Below are 21,088 nucleotides of genomic sequence, written 5' to 3' on the forward strand. Positions count from 1 at the left end.
TTGAGTTCACATCCCAAGGTAATCTGAGGGAAAGGTGGAATAGGCATGGAGCAAAAAAAGTAAACGAGGGAAAAGCTGCTAAATGAGAATGCCTCTCCAGCTCCTATTTTCTTACACTCGTCCAAGAAATGGTACAGTGGTACCTCGGGTTACATACGCTTCAGGTTACATACACTTCAGGTTACAGACTCCGCTAACCCAGAAATATTGCTTCAGGTTAAGAACTTTGAGAACAGAAATTGTGCTCCGGCGGCGTGGCAGCAGCAGGAGGCCCCATTAGCTAAAGTGGTGCTTCAGGTTAAGAACAGTTTCAGGTTAAGTACGGACCTCCGGAACGAATTAAGTACTTAACCTGAGGTACCACTGTATGCCTTCAGGTTGTGCCTAAATAATGGATCTTCCTATTAAAAACATTTTCCGAAATCCAAGCAAGATTAAACAGCAGCAGACATGGATGAGAGGGGAGACGCCTTGCTGCTAGCCCCAACGCAATCCACGGAAGCTGCTTAAGCAATTCCTCAGCTCTTATTACTTCGATGGGCCATGCATGGTGAGCGTCCCCTGCGCCAAACCCTCAGCAGGGATCTCCATTCTAAACATAAATACAATTACAGCACAGTAATATTAATGCACACTTTTTATTATATTAAAATCAGGCAATGGTCTGATACAATAAAAAGGCTGCTTATGGAATACTGTTATGTTAAATTTTTAATTACAGAGGATGTTAAATCCTTACAACTAATATTTTCCTCAAAAAGAGTTAATGGAAACATCAATTATTCGTTGACTTGATAAGCTTCTGCTTTTAAACGTGACTTTTTGTCGTTTTCTTTCTTTTTTCTTTTTACACAAACACGGCATTTTTATTCTGTAAAACTCAAAAAGAGAGGACACACTAGATTGTTTGCATTTAAGCTTGCATCCATGTTTCAGCAGTCAGTGGTCCAAAACAAGAAGTCCGAAAAGGAAGTGATTTGCCAGGAAGCCTTGTCGGTCACCGTCTCCCTAACCCACTCTGCATGGCATTGCCATCCCGTATTTTTTATTTAGGAAGGAGTCCTCCTCTCTGCAGTGTGCCAGGACCAAATCTGCCCTGCACAGAGCAGACCTGCCCCCAAGATGTGTCGCTCAAGCGGAGGTAGTGACCTTCAGCTCAGGGAGCTGGAGTGTTTCGTTTCGAATTTCCTACATAAAAGATCATTCCACGATATCTGGCCATTCTGAGCAGGCTTCAGCAATCCTGGTAAATTACTGCTCTTTTCACCATACCAAAAGCCTATCTAATAGCATCAGCCATGGCCAGCTTGGCGGTGTGGAAGCAGCGCCACAGGGCAGGAAGGGAAGGGGATACTTGCGGGCAAAAAACAAAACAAAACCAGACACTCTTGTTTTCCCAGCTGGCGAAGACTAAAACCGATAGCCCAGAAGAAGTCGAAAGCACGAGGCAAAAATAATAATAATTATAATTATAATAATAAAATCAGGCAGTTTGCCAGCCACTTACCTCTTTTTTTGGCCAGGTGTAAAAGACAGCGTCACAGAAGGGGCAAATAGAAAGCAGCACCCCAACTATGAGAAAAGGGAAAAAGACTGAAAGACACCCCTCCGCCCCGGATCTATTGCCCCAAGGCCCACATTATGGGGGAAGGTGATGGTGCAGAAGTACAATCTATGCCTTAGCCAAAGGTTATGGGGAGAAAGAAGAGCCTCCTCTCACAGCCCCTTGCAAAATAAAAAAAAAAATACTATAGTATTCTTTTTAAAAAAACAGAAAATAAAGAAGAACCCCGAGACACACTCAGCATTTTACTAGAGCCTGCACAAAGGGAGGGATGACTGAGGATACCAACACATCCCATTAGTAGTCCAGATAACCCCAGCCTAGGACTGGGGATTAAAACCTTTGGGCACAGTCCTTTTGAGACATGGTCCTCAGCAAGCCTTACTGGAATGAATGAGATCTGAGCAACGGCCTGGGACGACACTCTTGCGCAGCCTCGCTTCTTCTCAAAGGTCTAGGAGAACTTCCCCGCGGATTGTGCCCTTCGTGTCTACCCTAATAAATAGCCCTGAGCGTCAACCCTATTGCGGACAGACAAGTCAGACGGAAAGGGAAAGAGAAAGGGGGTGGAGAGAGATAAACCCAGGCCAAACACACAGCAATGTGATTGTGTGACGTTTGCTTTTTATGCTTTTTTCACAGTCGAGTTCAATGTGCCACACTGGTCTTGACAGTAATAAATTTAAATAGACTTTTTCTTGATACCAGAAGTTCAACTATGGACAGTGGTTACACATGACAGCATTATTTGTTATAGCACAACTTATTTTCAAATGGGAAAAAAAAATTAGTATCATTTACAGTATCTCAAGATAGACTTTCCTTTGCAAGGGAACTTCCTTTCCAGTACTTTGGAGGTCTACAAGATGCATCTAGAAAATTTACTACTGTGGAAAATGGAGAGAGCTTAAATTGATGAAGGGGCATGATTTTTCTGTTGTTGTTTTTTTTTTTTTCATTAATTACTGTAACATTGTCCTTCAGGTGGTTGAGGGAGTTTCATATTTTCTTTAGACATCATTAGACGCCGGAGCTCTTGCAGAACAACTTTGATACTATAAGAATTCTGCCATTTTGCTAGGACTGATATGGCTCTTGGATCCACCTAAAAACAAATAAAAGAACCACAGCCATGAGTTCTAAATTGCTTCGCATTCCCACTGCACCTGTAACACTGAAAATGACCATTGCCAGGATCTAAAGACTCACACAAGTACTATCACACGCTCAAGGTGACTTTTGAGTTGTACTTCTTAAAAGAAGAATACCCCCAATGTACACAGTTCATCACTTTTACCAAACTGGATTTTCAAAACCCCCACTGGTGGTGGGGAGTTTGCAGAAAGTTTTTTTTAAAATACAAAAAAACTGATCACATTCACACAAAGTTAAACACATCTAAAGTACTTCGAATTCTGGCCTAAGGCTGTAAATTAATCAGCCAAACATTTAGCAAATCAATCAGTAAAAGCCAATTTAAATTAGTAGGGCTGGAAGGTGAAAGGCACATTTGCTTTTTTTTAGGTTATTTCGGTTCTGGTTACTGCCATAGGAAATTTACAGAGAAAAAAACTAAAGACCTCTTTTCCGTCAATCAGCAAGTTTTGTTTATTAACTGATAAGTTATCGTACTCCCTTCAGTATCTGGAAAAGGCATCTATCTACACTTCAGTTTTGGTTATTACGCAAACTTGTTTAAATTGAACCAGTTAAAAGCTGGATGATGGAAGAACTGAAATTCTTCCAAAAGCATACAGCTGTAATGCAGACACTAACTTTGAAGGGAGATTTAACAAAGAAACAGCTATATGCTTAGATAGATGAATTAAACTGTTCCCATCTGAAAACTGGCAAACAAAACAGTACATGAAATACTGGGACACAAAGGATGTAACACTTACCACTCCGTTAGAACTATTTACTCCATTCATATTAATTTTTGTTACAAATCTTACAAATGGAGGTGCTTCTGGATATTTAGGCCCACATTCTATTTTAAGGCTGTATATTCTGTTTTCATAAATTGTCTGAGGGAGGAAAAAAATTGTGTCAGATGATCCATCACCGAAGGAAGACCACATTCAGGTGATATACAGAGAGATAAGTTTCACATTAGCATAGATAACATTCCCACTCTGCTATGCCCTCATTGTTTGCATGAACTGATTTCATGATACAATAGGAAACGACTTTTCAATATGGATGGACATTCATGTCTAATGGAAGCGTCAAATGTGTCTTTGCATCTCCAAGATGTAACTGATCACACTCTTCTTTTTGACAAAGCAATGTATCTATCACTCAAATGCCACACTCTTCTGAACAAACTTTGCCCATTTTGTGATGACTGGTTGTCAGGGTCTGCAAATAGGTGGAGCTGTAAGCTTGCACTCTACTAAATTAGGATTTCTCAAACTTTGGTCTCCAGCTGTTGTTGGATTACAACTCCCATCATCCTTAGCTAGCAGGACCTGTTGTCAGGGATGATGGGAACTGTAGTCCAAAACCAGCTGGAGACCCAACTTTGGGAAACCCTGCACTAAATCATGGCTTGCTTGCAAGGATCCTCCAGCATGAGAAGGACCTTTGCTTCCATATATGGATGCCTGAGAGGGGTCACCAGTCCCTTATCACCTCCCCAGCCTGCTATGGGCAGCCTTCCCATAATTCTGAACCAATTATGGGATAGGGAATGAAAGGCTTTAGATAGGTGGCACAGCTTGCTCAGTGGAATCGTTGGATCCAGTAAAATAATAATGGACTTGGGGCCGCATTCTGACTTAGCTTTCCCGGGAACCAAACTTTTTTTTTTTTGAAAAAAAGATTGACAAGTAAAGAACAGCTGGCATTAGATGCACACTGTTCAATGTGACCCAGTGACTTGCAAATTCAGGGTCCTATCCAATGCTGCTCATGGACTAGAGCAGCAGACTTCTGCTTGTGGAATAGAATTTTCCTTTGCTTTCGTCTGCAGCAGCAAACACTCCCCCCCCCCATCCACCAAATCTCCTTCAGAAGGTTGAAGGACCCTCTGGAAAGATTTGAGGACATGTGGCGAAGGGAACTTGCATTGCGCTGAGTGGAACATCATGCACGCAGCATTGGATACGACCTAAATTTGTTAGATTCATACCCTGACCTTCCTTCTAGGAGCTGAAAAGGGTTTACACATGGATTCTGTAATAGCAAGCTATAACTTACCAACTTGTTAAGGCACAATATTTATTAGTTTGGAACTGCTTTGGTATGAATAAATAAGGAGAGGAATTCAACACAGTGCTATGGACTGTATTTCAGCTTGCCAGATGGAGCAATCCCCCTTATCTGTGTGTTCTGGGGACTCTCCCGACAAACCCCACCCCCACCCCTGCCACCAACTGGGGGCATGGGAGGCACATGAAGGAGGAGAGCGGAGAAAGCCTACTAGCCGAAGTCCTTATGTGAGCATCTGCTAGTGGGACTTGTTAGCTGAATTTGGCCCAAAGTATTTTATCAGAACAATTCATACTATCTTCACACTTTCTCGTTCTCCTAGCTACGCTGTCTGTAGCTAAAAGAAAAGGAGAGAATGTCAAAAAAGAAAAGAAATAACTGAGAGGGGGAAAGACTTGCAACTATCCAACCAAAGTAAGGAAAGGAAGAAGAGAAGAAAGCAGGCAGAAGAGGAGACTTCAGGGTGCATTATTTTACCTGCCTGAGAATGGAGGTGAAAACAGCAAGTGTCCCCACTGCATGTACTGCATTTTAAAACTTGTGTCCTGTGGGTGGTTGTGTGTGCTTGTGTACATGGTATGACTAAGTACACCTAAGTACAGCTCAGAGATGTGTCTGTATGCATGCATCTACATGACAGCAAGTTAATGTTCCCATGAGTGAGGGTATGTCAGAATAAAGTGCTTTTTTAAAGGAAAGAAAGAGAGGCATCACAGAACATGGTTAACACCACCTACACAGGAAACTTCCCATTGCTGGCTGCTATTGAACATTGGGGAGGGGGGACACTGTAAGACATTTTCCCATTTAGATAAACATGCTATTTTCTAGAAATGGTGTAAGAAAAGTCTGATATTTTACCGGTCTGCAAACTGTCTCTCAAGGGGTATGCAGGACTCCAGGGGATGAATACAAATTGTCTACCAGGCACAGAAAACCACAGCAACATCCCATAATGTTTTTAAAAAGCAAAATTGTGTTTTGCTGCTGCTGCAATCTAAAAATGGTTCATATATTCTTCCAACATTTAGCACGGATAAAGACAGAAATACTGAACCTAGGTTAATTGATTTATTCCCAATTTTGGACAAAAAAAAACTTACTCCAAGTATTTAGCATGACGTGGTCCATACTGTCTGCTACCTATATGACAAAAGCCTCAAGCAGAAAAAACCAGTGAACCCTGTCACACACTGGCAGAAACAGACATAGAAAAAGCAGGGATTTATAGGATATTGTGTTTAAATTTATGCTTACTCTTGGAGGCCCAATAATCATGCCTGTCCATCTTGTAAGTGTCATATCTTCATCATCTTCAAGACCCCAGCTAACTGTCCCATCTCCAACTCCTTTCTGACCTTCTTCAAGTTCTTCCAACAGTCGAAAATTACGAGGAACTTTTACACCTAAAAAAAAAAAATCAGGATGCAGTTTTGAGATGAGAACTTACAGTAATAAAATAAGGTAGCTGATGCTTTTCACCAGTATGCTGAACACTGTATTAATTAACAATGCAAACCTATGAATTTTTACTCAGAAGTAAGTCCTGCTGAATTCAATGGGGCTTCTCCCAAGGATATGGGTATAGAACTGCAGCCCCAAAAGTGAGAAATGGTGCAGTTAGTAAAGTTACAAGTAAGATAATACTAATGTGAGCAACAATGCACACCAATTTCAACAATATACAACATCTTAAGAAAACAACAACATGCATCTAAGGTTAGTTTCTGCAGAAGGTATCCCATTTGGGCTTTACGGATAAATTACAAAATCTTAGACCAATACCGAAGAGGAGCCTGGAGAAAATCCTCAATGAAGTGGCAGAACAACCACATTATGCTACCAGACTTAAGAGGCTATTATGGCATGCCCAAGAGTTATATACTATACTGGGCCAGCACAATGCAAGCAAATCTGCTAGCCAACATCAGGTCCCCGAGAAAAATCACAGGTAACAATTATCTGTGGCCCTTTCTCATTTCTTTGGGAAGAGAGTAGAATTGGAGGGGTGTGTGAGAGAGAATGCCCATCAGAATGTCTGCTTTGCTTTGCCTTTCCCTGAATGCAAATACGCACTGTGGAGTTGGCAAGTTTCCGCAGAAAGTGGCAGCCAGCCAACCACACTGCATGGTTTACCTGCATCCTTACTGTGTCAATTATGATCAGTGAAAGTCTTGTGTGCTGGTTTTTATGAGTTCAACAACAGGTGGCAGAGACAACCAGAAGGAAGGCTGGGGGGACAACAGTGATGGAGGAATGGGTTTAAAAACCCACCAAGTTAAAACTGCAACAAAAATTCTGTTCTACGGGTAATGTAGCGATGCAGCCCTCTCAACTTTATAGAAATGAAGAAGTAGTTCTTAGTGATCTAAGCTGTGCTGCAGCACCCCTGTGAAACAGGACCCAAGTTCAAAGAACGGTACCCATTGACTGACTAAAATTGTGGGAAACTAAACATAAGAAGGAAAGAAAAGAACTATGCAGAAATCCCAGTTTTCACCCATCCTGTCAAAGGAACAAGCAGCCTCTCTCCATCAGGCCAATTACCCATTTGGTTCACCGTCTTGCTTCACATAATCAACAGTACCAGCTGCTTTACTGACTGGACCAGTGTCTTAGCATGTGTCTAGCAAACATTTATTTTTAATGCAAGGCTTGGGGGGATGCATGCTACTCCAGCAGATTACTACTAGTTAATATACCGTATTTTTCGCTCTATAAGACACACTCCCCCTTCCTAAAAAGTAAGGGGAAATGTGTGTGCGTCTTATCGAGCAAATGCAGACAGGAGGCTCTGCTCAACGCTCCCTTTAAAGAGCCGTGTGGAGCGTGTGCGCGGCTCTTGGGGGCTTTTCCCCGAGGAAGGAGAAGGGCTGCCCTTCTCGCTCCTCAGGGAAAAGCCCCCAAGAGGCTCCGTGCGCTCTTTAAAGGGAGCATGGCTCTTGGGGGAGCCTTCCTCCCGCTGCCCAGCTGCGCAGCGATCCCTCTTGCTATCCCAGAAGCCAGATCCCTCTTGCTGTTCTGGCTTTTGGGATTCAGGATATTTTTTTTCTTGTTTTCCTCCTCCAAAAACTAGGCGCGTCTTATGGTCTGGTGTGTCTAATAGAGCAAAAAATACGGTAATAATAATAATAATAATAATAATAATAATAATAATAATTTATTTGTACCCCGCCCATCTGGCTGGGTTTCCCAGTTCAATGCATGAGTTGCTTTTCCACTAAGGGTCTGCTCCAAGGAAAAATATAATAGAAGTACAACAGAACCTTACAGAGGCAAACCCAATCGCCCAACAACTCAAAATACAATGAATTAAGTATACTAGTATATTCCAAATTAGCAGCCAAAAGGTTTTTCTCAAGAGAACAATAGCTATCCAACAGTGATGGAAAAACTCACTGGAACACATTTCAGTTACATTCCATGAAGGATGAGAAAGCTAAGAAACAAATATTTAGCTTATATTATTTAATAAGTCTGATGCAGGGGGGAAATGCAATATAAACTGTTTATAAGCAACATGAACTAAGCAGAAAACAATTCAGATCTGTTTAGCAGATACTATAAACCATCTAAGTGAACATACTACATTTTTTTCTTCAGTGAAACCATGACAAATATGAACTCTCCAGTTTCATAGTATCGGGCAAAGTCAAAGCGTTTGACTGAAACTGTTTCCTATACAGTGGTACCTTGGGTTAAGAACTTAATTTGTTCTGGAGGTCTGTTCTTAACCTGGAACTGTTCTTAACCTGAAGCACCACTTTAGCTAATGGGGCCTGCTGCTGCCGCTGCGCCACTGCTGCACGATTTCTGTTCTCATCCTGAAGCAAAGTTCTTAATCCGAGGTAATATTTCTGGGTTAGACAAGTCTGTAACCTGAAGTGTATGTAACCTGAAGCGTATATAACCCGAGGTACCACTGTACATGTTATTTTCCTTATATCTTTAATTACATCTGATATACCAACTGCTCTCTTTTTGTAAGAGAAAACATCTTCTCTACATCTTGTAACTCTAGTGTCTTTTACTGTGCAACATGCTTTATACAGAAGGACTTTTTGAATACTCTAGTTAGTAAAAAAAAAAAAAAAAGGTACTTCCTGAGAGCAAGTGCCCACTTATTCACTTCTAGGTACAATTTAAAATAGGTTCAATGACTAATAATGCTTGCATGAGAATATATCACAGTTGAGAAGACACCTTCTTCCAAGAAATGTGCCCCTCTTGCACACAGCTATCTGGATGCGTACTATGTCTGTACAGTGATACCTCGGGTTACATACGCTTCAGGTTACATACTCCACTAACCCAGAAATAGTACCTCGGGTTAAGAACTTTGCTTCAGGATGGGAACACAAATCGTGCAGCGGCGGAGCAACGGCAGCAGGAGGCCCCATTAGCTAAAGTGGTGCTTCAGGTTAAGAGCAGTTCCAGGTTAAGAACAGACCTCCAGAACAAATTAAGTTCTTAACCCGATGTTACCACTGTATTTAATTGGCATAATATACCGGTAATCAACAAATTAGGAAACAAGGACAAACTCAAAAGGGAATGCCTACTGATATGAACAGGAAAGACCCAAGTTGCTCCTCAAATACAAATGCAAATTATCTGTAGAGGTGGACAACTTTGGTCTCAACTGAATTGGGGTGTGTGTGCGTGTGTGGATTAACTGCTAAATAATGATCAAATGTGTATAAGCTCTTAGTCTATAGGGAAGACCTGCCAGAGTTGACTTTTAGGTAGTAGAAGAAAACACTAGAAAAATTATGCATTTATTTAAGTATTTGTATACCATTTGTTGTAGAGTATCAGGACAGTGAACAACATAAGAACATTTAAAACCAGTATTAACCAATCATTAATATGAGTGGCTATTCAAGAGACATTTTAGACAACAGCACAGACCTGTCGCTATTATGGGTGTTCATCACCTATTATTAAGCACATATTATGTTACCCCCTTCATATGCTTATGACGATTTAACACAATAGTATGTTATGATTGTTTTAATCTTGCATTTGTATTATTTTATGGATTTAGTTAGCTGCACAGACTTCTACCTTTGGAAAGAAGTTAAGGTGCACCATTTAGGAATAACTATCACCTGCAATAGATTTTTACTTTGGCAAAGCTTTTCTGCTACAGCCATGCTAGAACTTTCAAAAGTCAAGGCGTAAAATGAATGCTTGATAAGATAATTGACACAGTGACAGGTTTCCTGAATATCCTGCTCTCTCTTATTATCACTTTTGTGCCAAGCAGCAGAACGGATCATTTACTCAGTTGTTACTTTGCATCCTAAGGGGAACAATGACACCGACAGTAGTAAAAAAACCAAAAAACAAACAAACAGAGAGGTTGATAGCAGCTTCAAGATATACATTAACTCAAATCAGGCAATAATAATTTCACTGTTTAAAAAGCCACCCTTAGTAAAAATTCTGATTTCTATTATTTAAATTCTACAATATCACCATATGATCTGTCTGCCAAATCTGAATTGATGATCTAGAGGGGGCATTCCAGATCACTGCTGTACAATAATAACAATATATAATAATAATTTATTATTTATACCCCGTCCATCTGGCTGGGTTTCCCCAGCCACTCTGGGCAGCTTCCAACCGAATATTAAAAACAATTGTCAAATTGTCAAAACACATTTCTATGGAAACATCACTAAAAACCTCAAAATTTTAAGATGTCCTCTCTCCCCCCTGCAGCTCGGCACTGCAACTAGTTTATTTGAGAAGGCACCTGGCAAGGTAACCAGCAAATATTTGTTTGTGACATCAACCATGCCCGCCTCCCAAGATGTCATGCTATCTTTTGGAGGCATTCCAAATTTCTTTGAGCCCCTGCAATCTGGCTGGGCCGGGTTCCCGTTTCTTTCCCCACCTTCAAGATGGGGCAGAGGTCAGCATTCTTCCCTGTTGTGCTGAGTCTCAGAAAGCAGCAAACCCTCTTGCTGTTTTCCAAGGCACTCTAGGGCTCTGTGGGAGATTCTTGGAGATTCCTCCCAACTATATTTCGGAGATCACAAGCACAAGAACGCTGCCACTTCACCCAAAGCATGGCAACAAGCAACACACAACTTTTTTTGCCATGAACATGACCAAACATGTAATGGGAAGGGCACAGACATGAACACGGCAGAGCAAACTGTCTGCCTCTGCACCGGAAGGTAGCCACCTAAATGGCCTAGGGGCTTAGGGGCTGAGCTAGTTTACCCATCCTATTTTGACTGATGGCAGATTTATCAGGTTTACACAATTGTTTTACTGGAATAGTTCAGCAGGAAGAGAAAACAAGCTCTCAAGCTTGCAACTTGCATCTCTGTGGTGTCATGCCAGTCTGAGATACAGGATTAGATTCAATATTAACCCAGAAAGGCACTTAAGTGTTTCACATTCTATTGCTTCCTGTCCAAAGCTTAATTAAAATATGAATCTGTCATATTAACCAGGCAGAATTTAATGTGGCAATGAAATGTAAACTGCTCCATCCTATTGGGATCTCATTATGCTTTAAACTGGGGTTTAAAACTCAAATGATTTCCCACCCCTTTGTCGAAATTAGCATTTATCAGATCCTTTGATTCACAGCATCTTCTACCGTTCATTGTTACAATATTTTCCAAGAATTATCACCTGCTTTTGCTACCAATCTCTCTTTGTCACTTAAAACATCTATACTCTTTTATGCACCTAAGGAAACACCTAGGCATTGTAAGAGGCACAGAGCTTCTGCAATCCATGTCTCATTCTCCTGTTCTTAGAACATAATGCAACTGTCACTGAGCTGCAACTTTCCTTCCCCACTGGGGGAATAACAGCACATGCAACAACAACAAAATATTTAAGAGGATATTTTGTCTTAACAGAAGCCATAAAACAGATCAGACAAATTCATGTAAGGTACACTTATCAGAAGATATTTGCCATAATAGCTTTATATTCAAAGGCCTTGCACTTCTGCTAGGGCTCAATAAGGGGCAGCTATTTCCACCCTGCACTGCTCAAAAACTTCCCAGGGCAGCTCACCGGCCACAATTCGTTACCCAGCTGGGCCTTTGGTCTAAACTAGAAAGTCAGTTCTTACAATCTTATGTCAGAGGTTATTCAGAGTTCATGGGTAGATATTACTCACTGTAATCTATGAATACCATTCCATGCCGTTAATAGAAACAGCCAGGCAGCATTACCACAAACAAAATAACATCCACGCATCCACGAGATCACAGTGCTGATTCTTGTGATTTCGTAATAAAATTCATTATTTCTAAAGAGATCAGAACTCTTTTTTAAAAAAAAAAAACAGGTTTCTATGGATATTACACAGCTTTGTAAAAATAACATTTTGGAACATACGTTACAGCTAATCTATTTTAAATTAACCTACTTTTATCTATAATTCCATATAGTCACAAATCTTAAGTTTTCATAATTTTGATAGTTGATAGATCCTGGGGTGCACCCAATGCTACCCCTTGCTACTGATCAAGAGCCAACTCCATCTGAATCGGAAGCAGGGAGAGAAGGGAATGTTAAACATCTGGCAGAATGGTGACCCACAGCCATTTTGCCCTTATTATGGTTTCATCCTACTCACAAAGAAGAGAATTGGTTTGGAACTGTCCTAAGTTTTAAACAACCCTTTCAAGATCTTTCGTATGCTGAATTCTACATCAATGGAAGCTAGTATCAATGAATCCTGTTGTTTCTACTTTTCACAGCCTATTCTGAATGAACCTAAAACATAAATCTATTTGACATTTTGGACAATGCATTTTAGATTTTCTTTGAACACATAATGCTAACTTCTAATTTACCTGCTAGAAAAGATGCTCCCTGTCAGTTTGAAAACAAAAAGAAATCCCTGATGTATGCATTTGAAATGGGACTTACTTTTCACCCAAAGAAACATCCCCTCTACAGGCCTTGCTCAAACTCACATAAACATAGAATATAGCATCGACTTTCCTTTCACCCACTGTTCAGATAGGCTATAAATTACTAACCTTTCTATTAAACTGTAAGAAATATCTCCCTTTCTGGACCACAGCATGGGTTTCTGGATAATATGTGTTCATTATTTTTCAAACAAGTAGACCAAGATTTTCCACACAATCCTCTAGAGCTTTTAGGCATTTAGCCTTTCCAAGCTTAGGAACCCACCTTTAACCAGGGATCTATATTTTTTTGCTCACCTTGTTAGGAAAGCCAAATATTGTACTCAGCAACTACAGCACCCTCTGCTCCCATCAAGCCCTCCTGGTATCTCTAGGTGGAAAGAGTAGACTGTTGGCTACCAGAGCCTGAATACACCACTGGACAATGCTCTCCCTGCCCACCCTTCCTGCTTTGGAGCGTGAAAAGCCTACAGGTGGTGCGTATTGTTATTTTGGCCCTGCACAGCCAAGGATCTTTGAGCACCCTGGCTACACAGCTGTCAAACAATCCCTAGCCTTCCTCCAAACTTTGGCACTGGGCAGTTGGCAAGGATTGGTAGACAATCAGTAGACACCACTACAGCTTCATAGATAGAAAGGAGGGCTGCCAACTCATCATCACAGGTGCCCAAGATACAGGCATTTCCAGTTGATTTCAAGTAGTAAGACTAGAAAAGCTCCCCTCCCCACTCTGTTTGAAATCCTGGAGAGTTTCTGCCAGTCAGAGCAGCCAGTGGTGTGGTGGACCATTTGCCTAACAGCCTCATTTGTCCATATGCCATATATTGCTCACTGCTACTAGATAAGCACATGTTTGCCAGCCGCAAAAACAGTCACAGAGGTGGTTGCATTTCTTTACACGTTGTTACTCCTGTGCTGAATCTTCATGCAATACAAAAGTAATGAGGGGAAAGCACAAGAAGAAATTAAGCATGACAAAGGACAAAAGAGCAGGCCCACCCTAACCTGAATTACTGTCAGAAGTTCTGTAGCGTGACACTCTGCTCCAAAATGTATTAAGAACTGCCCAAACCCACACTGCAGGCCAGGGGTAGCCAAGATGGTGCCCTCAATATGTTGCTGTTATTATTATTATTTTTTAGTTGCTTACTTCAAAAAAGATTGTTTCAAAATCTCTCTCTCTCTCTCTCTCTCTCTCTCACACACACACACACACACACACACACACACACATCTCTCTCTCTCTCTCTCTCTCTATCTCACACAATGCTAAATTCAACATACACCAGAAGAATTTTTTCAAACATGCTGGCAAGGGCTGGTGGGAGTTGGAGTTCAAGATCTGTAGGCCACACCTTCTACCTTTAAGATATGACCAAACCCCATTATTTATTTTTCAAATTTAAGCAATAACTGTCAATACACATGTGTGTCCTTCCATGATCAAAATTGGAAGATACATCTCATTACTTTTAACTGTACAAGGTCAATCTTGCGGTAGAGACTGACAGGCAGGCATTATCTGAATGTGCATGGGCCTGGTACATTCTAAATTACTACTCAGCTATCCTGCTATTTAAGGCCTTTTATAAACCACTTACTCAATGAACCTCACAGTGTACATAACACAGTTAAATTAATTCTCAGTAAAACACAGACAGTATTGACAGAATTTAAAAACAAATATACATGACTGAATTATGTGGCCAGAATGGCTTGCTGAAATAAACAAATAAAAGCTTTTGGCAGTCGCCTAAAACTGTACAATGAAGGTGCCTGCCTAATGTTATGTGGAAGCCACTCACCCAAACTGTAAGTCTGTTTCTTTGAGAAATAGGAGAGTGGCATCTCTCAGTGAATGCTCTCAAAGCCATCCAGGAAAATAAAAGTCATTTGCCTTGTTCTTCTTCCAACCAAGTCTAAACTGCAAAGTCAGCGGACTTCCGGGTTGGCGCCATCGCCGAATGGCGGACTCCCTCCGAGCTCCGGAGGGAGCCGGCTCGGCAGGGGCTGGGTTTTACCGCACCGGCGATGCGGAGACCCTTAGAAACCACGGCCACGGGGGCCGTGGACTTGGAGACTCGGCTAGCACCGCTAGCGCCCTCCCGACTCGTGAAGGAGCCTTTTTAAAGGCTACGGATCGGGTGCCGGGGAGAAGCGTGGTGCTTTGAGTCCTCTGCCATCCCTGCCGAGCGAAGCCGCATGCCATCCGGCGGAGAGCGCTGACTTCTTCCATTGAGAATTTGGACTTTTAACAACAACCCGTGAGTAAATTGGAAATCGGGTTTAAAAGAAGAAAAATTTTTTGGATTTGAGACGAGCGGGGGGGGATCTAAAAAGGAAGTCAGTCCCCCTCCCTATTGTAGACATTTTAAAACAAGGATTGGGAAGCCAAGGCCCAAAAAGAACGGTATCTTTGCTAAAATCAAGAATTCCATGATGGGGAAGTACAAGAATTGTGCTGGAGGAAGAATTGAAGGAGAAGGAAAATGCACCCCCCTCCCTGGGAACCGGGGCGATTGAGGAGTGAGCCTGGTGAAAAGAGCCGGTGATTTTGACAGCTGTCAAAGTAGCTGTCAAAGTCGGAATTTTAAAGAGGATTTTATTACAAGGACCTTGCTGGTCAAATTTGTTACAACTTGATATAATTTGTTAAGACTTGAATACAAAATGGCGAAAATACGGAGAACAATCGGATTTTTGGAAACAAAGCTACAACAACCCCCCTAGAGGAGCTTCGGGACATTACAAAGATGGGCGTAAGCCGGGAAAAATACAACACTTCGGAATTTCACAGAACTGGTTATCTCCTGGGAAAGCTGCAAAACTGAAACTGAATCTCGTCTACAGGGTGTTTAGACTAAAAGGAGACAACAGAATACTTTACTGAAGAAGGAAGGGACTGAACGCAAGTTTTTGTTCCTGAATAACAACAACCCATGTAGAGTTACTAAACTTCTGAATAAGAAAGTTTTAGCAGCGGAACAAGAGGAAGCTGGACTATAACCTTGAAAGAACAATGGGGGGAATTTTATAATTTGACATTTTTAAAGATTTAGGAATTAATTTTTAAAAAGTAATCCTAAAAATGGGAAATAATTCTGCAAGGAGTTGGGGGAAAAATGGGATTGATGGACTTAAGACTTCCAGGCTGGAAACATAGATTGGAGGATAAGGGAAATTAAACCGGGGAAGGGGAGGGAGAATTAGAATCCAAAGGCTTGCAACTATTTTCTGAATTGGTTTTCTTTTTTCTAATATATTTCTTATTTTTTTATACTTTTATTCTGTGTGCTTTTACTTTAATGGGAAAAAAGGGGGACATTGTGGAAAGAAAAGGGGGTGGGCTATGGGGAGAGATCTTTTGCTTTTTTTTATCAAGGGTGTTGCATAAGGTTTGTATAAATTTAAATTTGAACAATGGGGTATATAAATTGTGCTTTAAATCAGAAACAGAACTTGTGGAAACAACAATATGAAAGGGGAATACGGTAGGGGTGGGGGAAGGGGGGAGTCCCAGAAAGTGGATGTTTGAAAATAAGGTTCTGAATGTATCTTCATAATTTCTTTTCTTCTCTTTCTGTATTTTGGAAACTTCAATAAATATTATTTAAAAAAAAAAAAAAAAAATAAACTGCAAAGTCAGCAGCTGCAAAGGATTAAGAGACTGCAGGCTTGACAGGATGAAAGGACATGAGGTCCCCATGTCAGCATCACATTTTATACAAACAGCCCAGTGCTAGAACTTCCTGCAAGAGCAAACAGAGAATGTACCACCCACTGTTGTAGTGCAATGGCACAAAACATGGCATTAGGCTGGCACTGCAGTGATAGTACACCAAGCTAGTGCAAGTGCTGAGAACTGGGGTGCCAGCACTTCAAATCTGGTAGCTGAAACAGAACTCATTTATAGGAGGAATGAAAAACATCTCTGTAAAAATGTGAGCCTCAAGCAAGTTTAAGTAATTAACTGACATTTTGCAAAATACTGTTAACCATACTTCCGCCTCAAACTTCTAAAATGAAAACTGGTTCTAAAAGCAGCAGAGGTAGCTTTTCAATTCCTCATTCAAGAATTATTTCCTGTGTGGTAATGTATTTAAATAGGTCTCTATGCTAAAGTTTCAAGGCAGAACATGAAAACAAAACCAATGTTATAGCTCTATTCTGCACAGGCAAGGCAGAAAGTATCATATATGAGGAGTGAAGAGAACTTTAATCATTTCTCTGGTTCACGATTTTTGTGTTTTTACAATTTTGTATTTTTACTTTTTCCATCCATCGTTGTTGTTGTTGTTGTTATAAAACAACAACAACAACTTTAAAACTGAGAGCAGGCGTTTTTGTCCAACAAGTTCAGGAAACATATTTTTGCTCAACAGAACTTTGCCCGGAAGTAGGAGTGATAACAGAGTGGTATATTGCTTACAGCATCAGACTAGGGAGATGTGAAGCCTACTAGGCCATTTTTGGCCAGTCACACTGACTCAGGCTCACCCACCTCACAAGGCTGCTGTGAGGATAGAGTAACAAAGCCCCTATATAGAGTTATAGCCCCTAGATATATATTCTATCCTAAGCTCTGGAAAGAAGGATTTTGAGTATTAAATAACCACCTGACCATAGAAGCCTAGTATGCTATTTCTTTTGCCAATTTTTGCCTTAAAACATCTTGATCAGAGCCAAATTTGAAGCAACAGCCAGAAAAGAATTTGAGAAGATCAATGGTAAACCCTGAGAATAAAATTTCTTCATCGGTAAAATTAATAATAATAATAATAATAGTTCATACTCCACCCATCTGACTGGGTTACCCAAGGCACTCTGGGCTGCTTCCAACAAAATATAAAGCGACAAAACAAAACACCAAACATTAAAAGCTTCCTGAAACAGGACTGCCTTCAGGTGTCTGAAATGTCACATAATTGTTTAACTCTTTAACATCTGATGGGAGGGTGTTCCATAGACTGGGCAGCACTACCAAGAAGGTCCTCTGCCTGGTCTTGCATTGCGGAAACTGCCAGAAGACCCTTGGAGCTAATCCTCAGTATCTGGGCTGAACGTTGAGGGTGGAGAGGCTCCTTTGTGTACACAGGGCCAAATCCATTTGGGGCTTTAAAGGTGATCACCCAATTGGCATTTTATTAGCTACCAAACCAAATTGCTTTTAAATAGAGGTTAAAAATACAAGATCACCAACATGAGTTTGACCAAACTGTGGGACGCAGTGGAAGACAGGAGTGTCTGGCGTGCTCTAGTCCATGGGGTCACGAAGAGTCGGACACAACTAAATGACTAAACAACAACAAAAATACAAGATCACTCTAACTCAAGAGATGGATACAATTCACACGTGAAAGAGCATTCCTGTACTTCTGCCCTGACTTTGTCTATCCTGAATCTCTTACCAATCAGTTTCATTGAACTACTTTGAGTGTGCCTCTGAATGCCAGCTGCTGAGAATCACAATTGGAAGAATACAGTTGCACTCAGATCCTTCTTTTGGTCTTTCCACGGACATCTTGTTGGCCGCTGTGAGAACAGTGGTGCTGGACACTGGCCTGATCCAGAAGGCTCTTCTTATGAATTCTGGTATTAAGAGAATAACTCCCCTCTAATTACTTTGTCCACACTGCAGCAATCATGCCAGGTGCATCACAATTGCTCCTATTTTACAGGATAAGGATGTGGCCACGGAACTTCATGGTTTGCTAAAAGCCATGCAGTTTGTCCACAGCAAAGGTGGAGCTTGAACTCATTTTTCCCAGATCTAACTAGCTTTCTCACTATATACTGCACTGATTTTCCTAGAAGCCCATTCTTTACAGTTCAGAAATCTAGAAAAATTGTATACTACAAGAAGTAGTATACAACCATTCTGACTTATGCCTCATCCTCTTGTTACCAACACCAAAGGTTACTATCATTGACTCTACTACCTCCTGAAAACTGATCAGTTTTATGGACAGCAGAAGTTACAATGCTGAGCTTCAACATGGAGAGTGAGGTTCAAAACCCTGTTCAGCTATGATGCTTTCTGATCATCATTTGTAGACTAACCTAGTAAATACTTATTATGCATATAACGTTTTAGTATCCAAAACGCTTCACTTTACAGTGGCAGCAGCCTTATGGTGGCCTGGTTAGGTAATCCAGTATTGCCATGATAGGTGTGGGGACTGGGCTCAGGGATGGAAAAACCTCCAGCTTACCTAACAATTCCTTACTAGTGAGCTTATAGCAGAGGCATGATTTGAATCAGAGACTTCCTGGTTCATAGCTTCCTAAACTCTGCTGCCCTCCAGATATTTTGAAGTACAACTCCCATAAGTCTCAACCATTTGTCATGCTAACTGGGGCTACTAGCTGTTACTATGCTACACTAGTCAACCTCTTGGGGCTATTGAGTAGCAAGAGAAGCATTCTGGAGGATGAATGAGACAGTAATAATTAGAGAGCAGCTTCCTTGCAAGCCATCTATCTGTCTTCCAGTCTAGCCTGCCTCTTCTCTAAGTAGCATCCTAGAAGTCACAGCCCATCCTGTACTAAACAAATAGATTAACATATTTATATCAATTTTTCTTCCTAGAAGGACTTCCATGCATTTTACAATAAATGAAGATCAATGTACAGCAGGGGTGGCCTACGTGGTGCACTCCAGGACTACAAGTTCCATCACCTGTGAACACTGGCAATTTTAGCTGGGACTGATGGGAGTCATTGTCCAAAATACCTGGAGGCCTCCATGCTGGCAAACCAACATACATAATTCTTTTTTTAAGGCAGCAGTAGTGACTGAAAAATACACTGTGCTCCAAAAAACCCCAACAACCTTGAACACAGGGCACAGTCTGATGGCACAGGATGCAGCCACCTTGCTGAACCTAATCAGTGCTGGGGCTGATCAGCATCTGGAATGGAGCCCACCTGGGAGTCCCATGCATGTTGCCTTAAGTTCCAACGTAGAAGGCAGGCAGGATATAATCCAGCAAGAAAATAAAACTGCTGCTTATCATTCCAGGTCCGGATTCCTCAGTGGCCACCCCAAATAAAACCGCAAGAGCCAGTGTGGCGTGATGCTTTTAAGAGTGCTTGACCCTGGGAGACCAGGGTTCCAATCCTGACTCTGCCACGAAGCTCACTGGGTGACCTTGGGCCAGTCACCGTCTTTTCCAGTGTTTCTCAAACTTGTAGCCCAACAACAGCTGGGGACCCAACTCCCATCATCCCTGAGCAATGGTTCTGCTAGCTAGGAGTGATGGGAGTTGCAGTCTGACAGCATCCAGGGCGGGGGGCCCAGGTTTGAGAAAAACCTACCTCACAGGGTTGTTGAGAGGATGAAAGAGGAGGAGGAGAACCACGTAGGCCACCTTGAGCTCCTTGGAAGAGAAAGGCAGCATATAATTGTAATAAATAAGAGCAAAAAGAGCAACCCCTCAGGTCCTGCTTTCTTAGTCGCAGCCTGCCAGGAAATCGGACAAGGGCAGTTAGAAATGAGGAGGGAGGGCGCGAGGGCCGTCGCAGTCTTCGGAGGTGCGGTGCTTCTGAACATGGAGGCTCTACTTGGCTGCCCGCATGCGGTCCCGTCCATCAGCCTCCCTGACACGTTTCCTGCGGAGCCCACCGGCCCCCTCCCGCCCCCGCCAGCCTTCCAGCGCCACCCCGGCCCAGGCCCCTGGCCTCCCCGCGCCTCAGCCCCGCTCCGGCCCCACAGCACACCGGCTTCCCCGGCCACCGCCCCTCGGGCCCCAGACACACCCAGCCGCCGCGCCCCGGGTGGCTCCCGCCTGGTTGAGGGGGGAGGATGAAGCGGGTCCCTCCCTCCTCCCGCCCCCGAGGACCCCCCGACCCCTCGCTGTCGGGGGAGGAGGCCCCGTGCCCTCCTCCCGCAGGCCAGGCCGGCCTCGGCTGCCGGGTCCCCCGCTCACCCGAGCCCGTGGTGGCCGCCATCTTGCGCCGCTTGTCGCTGCGAGCCCGGCCTCCCTGCCGCCCACGTCACCTCAACGCGGGAAGTGAGCTGCGGCGGCGGTAAGTGGCTCCGGGGGCGGGAGGGCGCGGGGCCCGGCGAACCAAAAGAACAAAAGCGCACGCAGACGCACACGCCTTCCGAGGGAGGTCCGGGTGGGACCAACAGCGTCTCGCCGCAGCTGGCCTGCCCGCAGCGCGCGGGTTTTCGTTTTGCTTTGAAACGTCTTTGCGGTGCACGTATTTCGCCGGGGAAAAGGAGGCGCTCGGGAGGGCGGGACGTCAGAACATAACAAAAGAGCCCGTGTGGCCCGACTAGGCCAGCATCCTGTTCTCACAGGGGCCAACCAGGTGCGGGGGAGCCACGGATTAGGACTGGACCACAAGGGCATTTTCCCCTCCCGTTGGTTTACAGCCATAGGTGTTC

General features: G+C 42.7%; 1 protein-coding gene across 3 annotated transcripts; it reads right to left on the reverse strand.

Moving 5' to 3' along the window:
- Positions 1 to 619: 619 nt before the first annotated feature.
- Positions 620 to 20,772, reverse strand: LOC310764780 (ubiquitin-conjugating enzyme E2 variant 1). Of its 3 annotated transcripts, XM_083619273.1 has the most exons (5): positions 20,625 to 20,676; positions 12,186 to 12,300; positions 6,035 to 6,183; positions 3,466 to 3,591; positions 620 to 2,669 (listed from the first exon to the last, which is right to left on the reverse strand). In XM_083619273.1, the coding sequence occupies exons 3-5, from the start codon at positions 6,077 to 6,079 to the stop codon at positions 2,523 to 2,525; spliced, it is 318 nt and encodes a 105-aa protein (XP_083475399.1). In that variant the 5' UTR covers positions 6,080 to 6,183; positions 12,186 to 12,300; positions 20,625 to 20,676; the 3' UTR covers positions 620 to 2,522. The 3 variants fall into 3 exon arrangements, with proteins under 3 accessions (XP_083475399.1, XP_083475398.1, XP_083475397.1); XM_083619272.1 differs by lacking the exon at positions 12,186 to 12,300 and having other exon boundaries at positions 20,625 to 20,772; XM_083619271.1 differs by lacking the exons at positions 12,186 to 12,300; positions 20,625 to 20,676 and adding an exon at positions 14,502 to 14,633.
- Positions 20,773 to 21,088: the final 316 nt, after the last annotated feature.

This window comes from Podarcis filfolensis, assembly GCF_964270895.1.
Source record: "Podarcis filfolensis genome assembly, chromosome: 6".
Taxonomy (NCBI): Eukaryota; Metazoa; Chordata; class Lepidosauria; order Squamata; family Lacertidae; genus Podarcis; species Podarcis filfolensis.

What these genes read in the sequence shown, in the direction of transcription:
- LOC310764780 (XM_083619271.1), bottom strand. Translation starts at nt 14,544, where the DNA reads ATGCCACTCTCCTATTTCTCAAAGAAACAGACTTACAGTTTGG. An exon ending in TGATTATTGGGCCTCCAAGA is followed by an intron (nt 3,592 to 6,034) that starts GTAAGCATAAAT and finishes TTCCTCCCTCAG; the next exon opens with ACAATTTATGAAAACAGAAT. An exon ending in TAAATAGTTCTAACGGAGTG is followed by an intron (nt 2,670 to 3,465) that starts GTAAGTGTTACA and finishes ATTTGTTTTTAG; the next exon opens with GTGGATCCAAGAGCCATATC.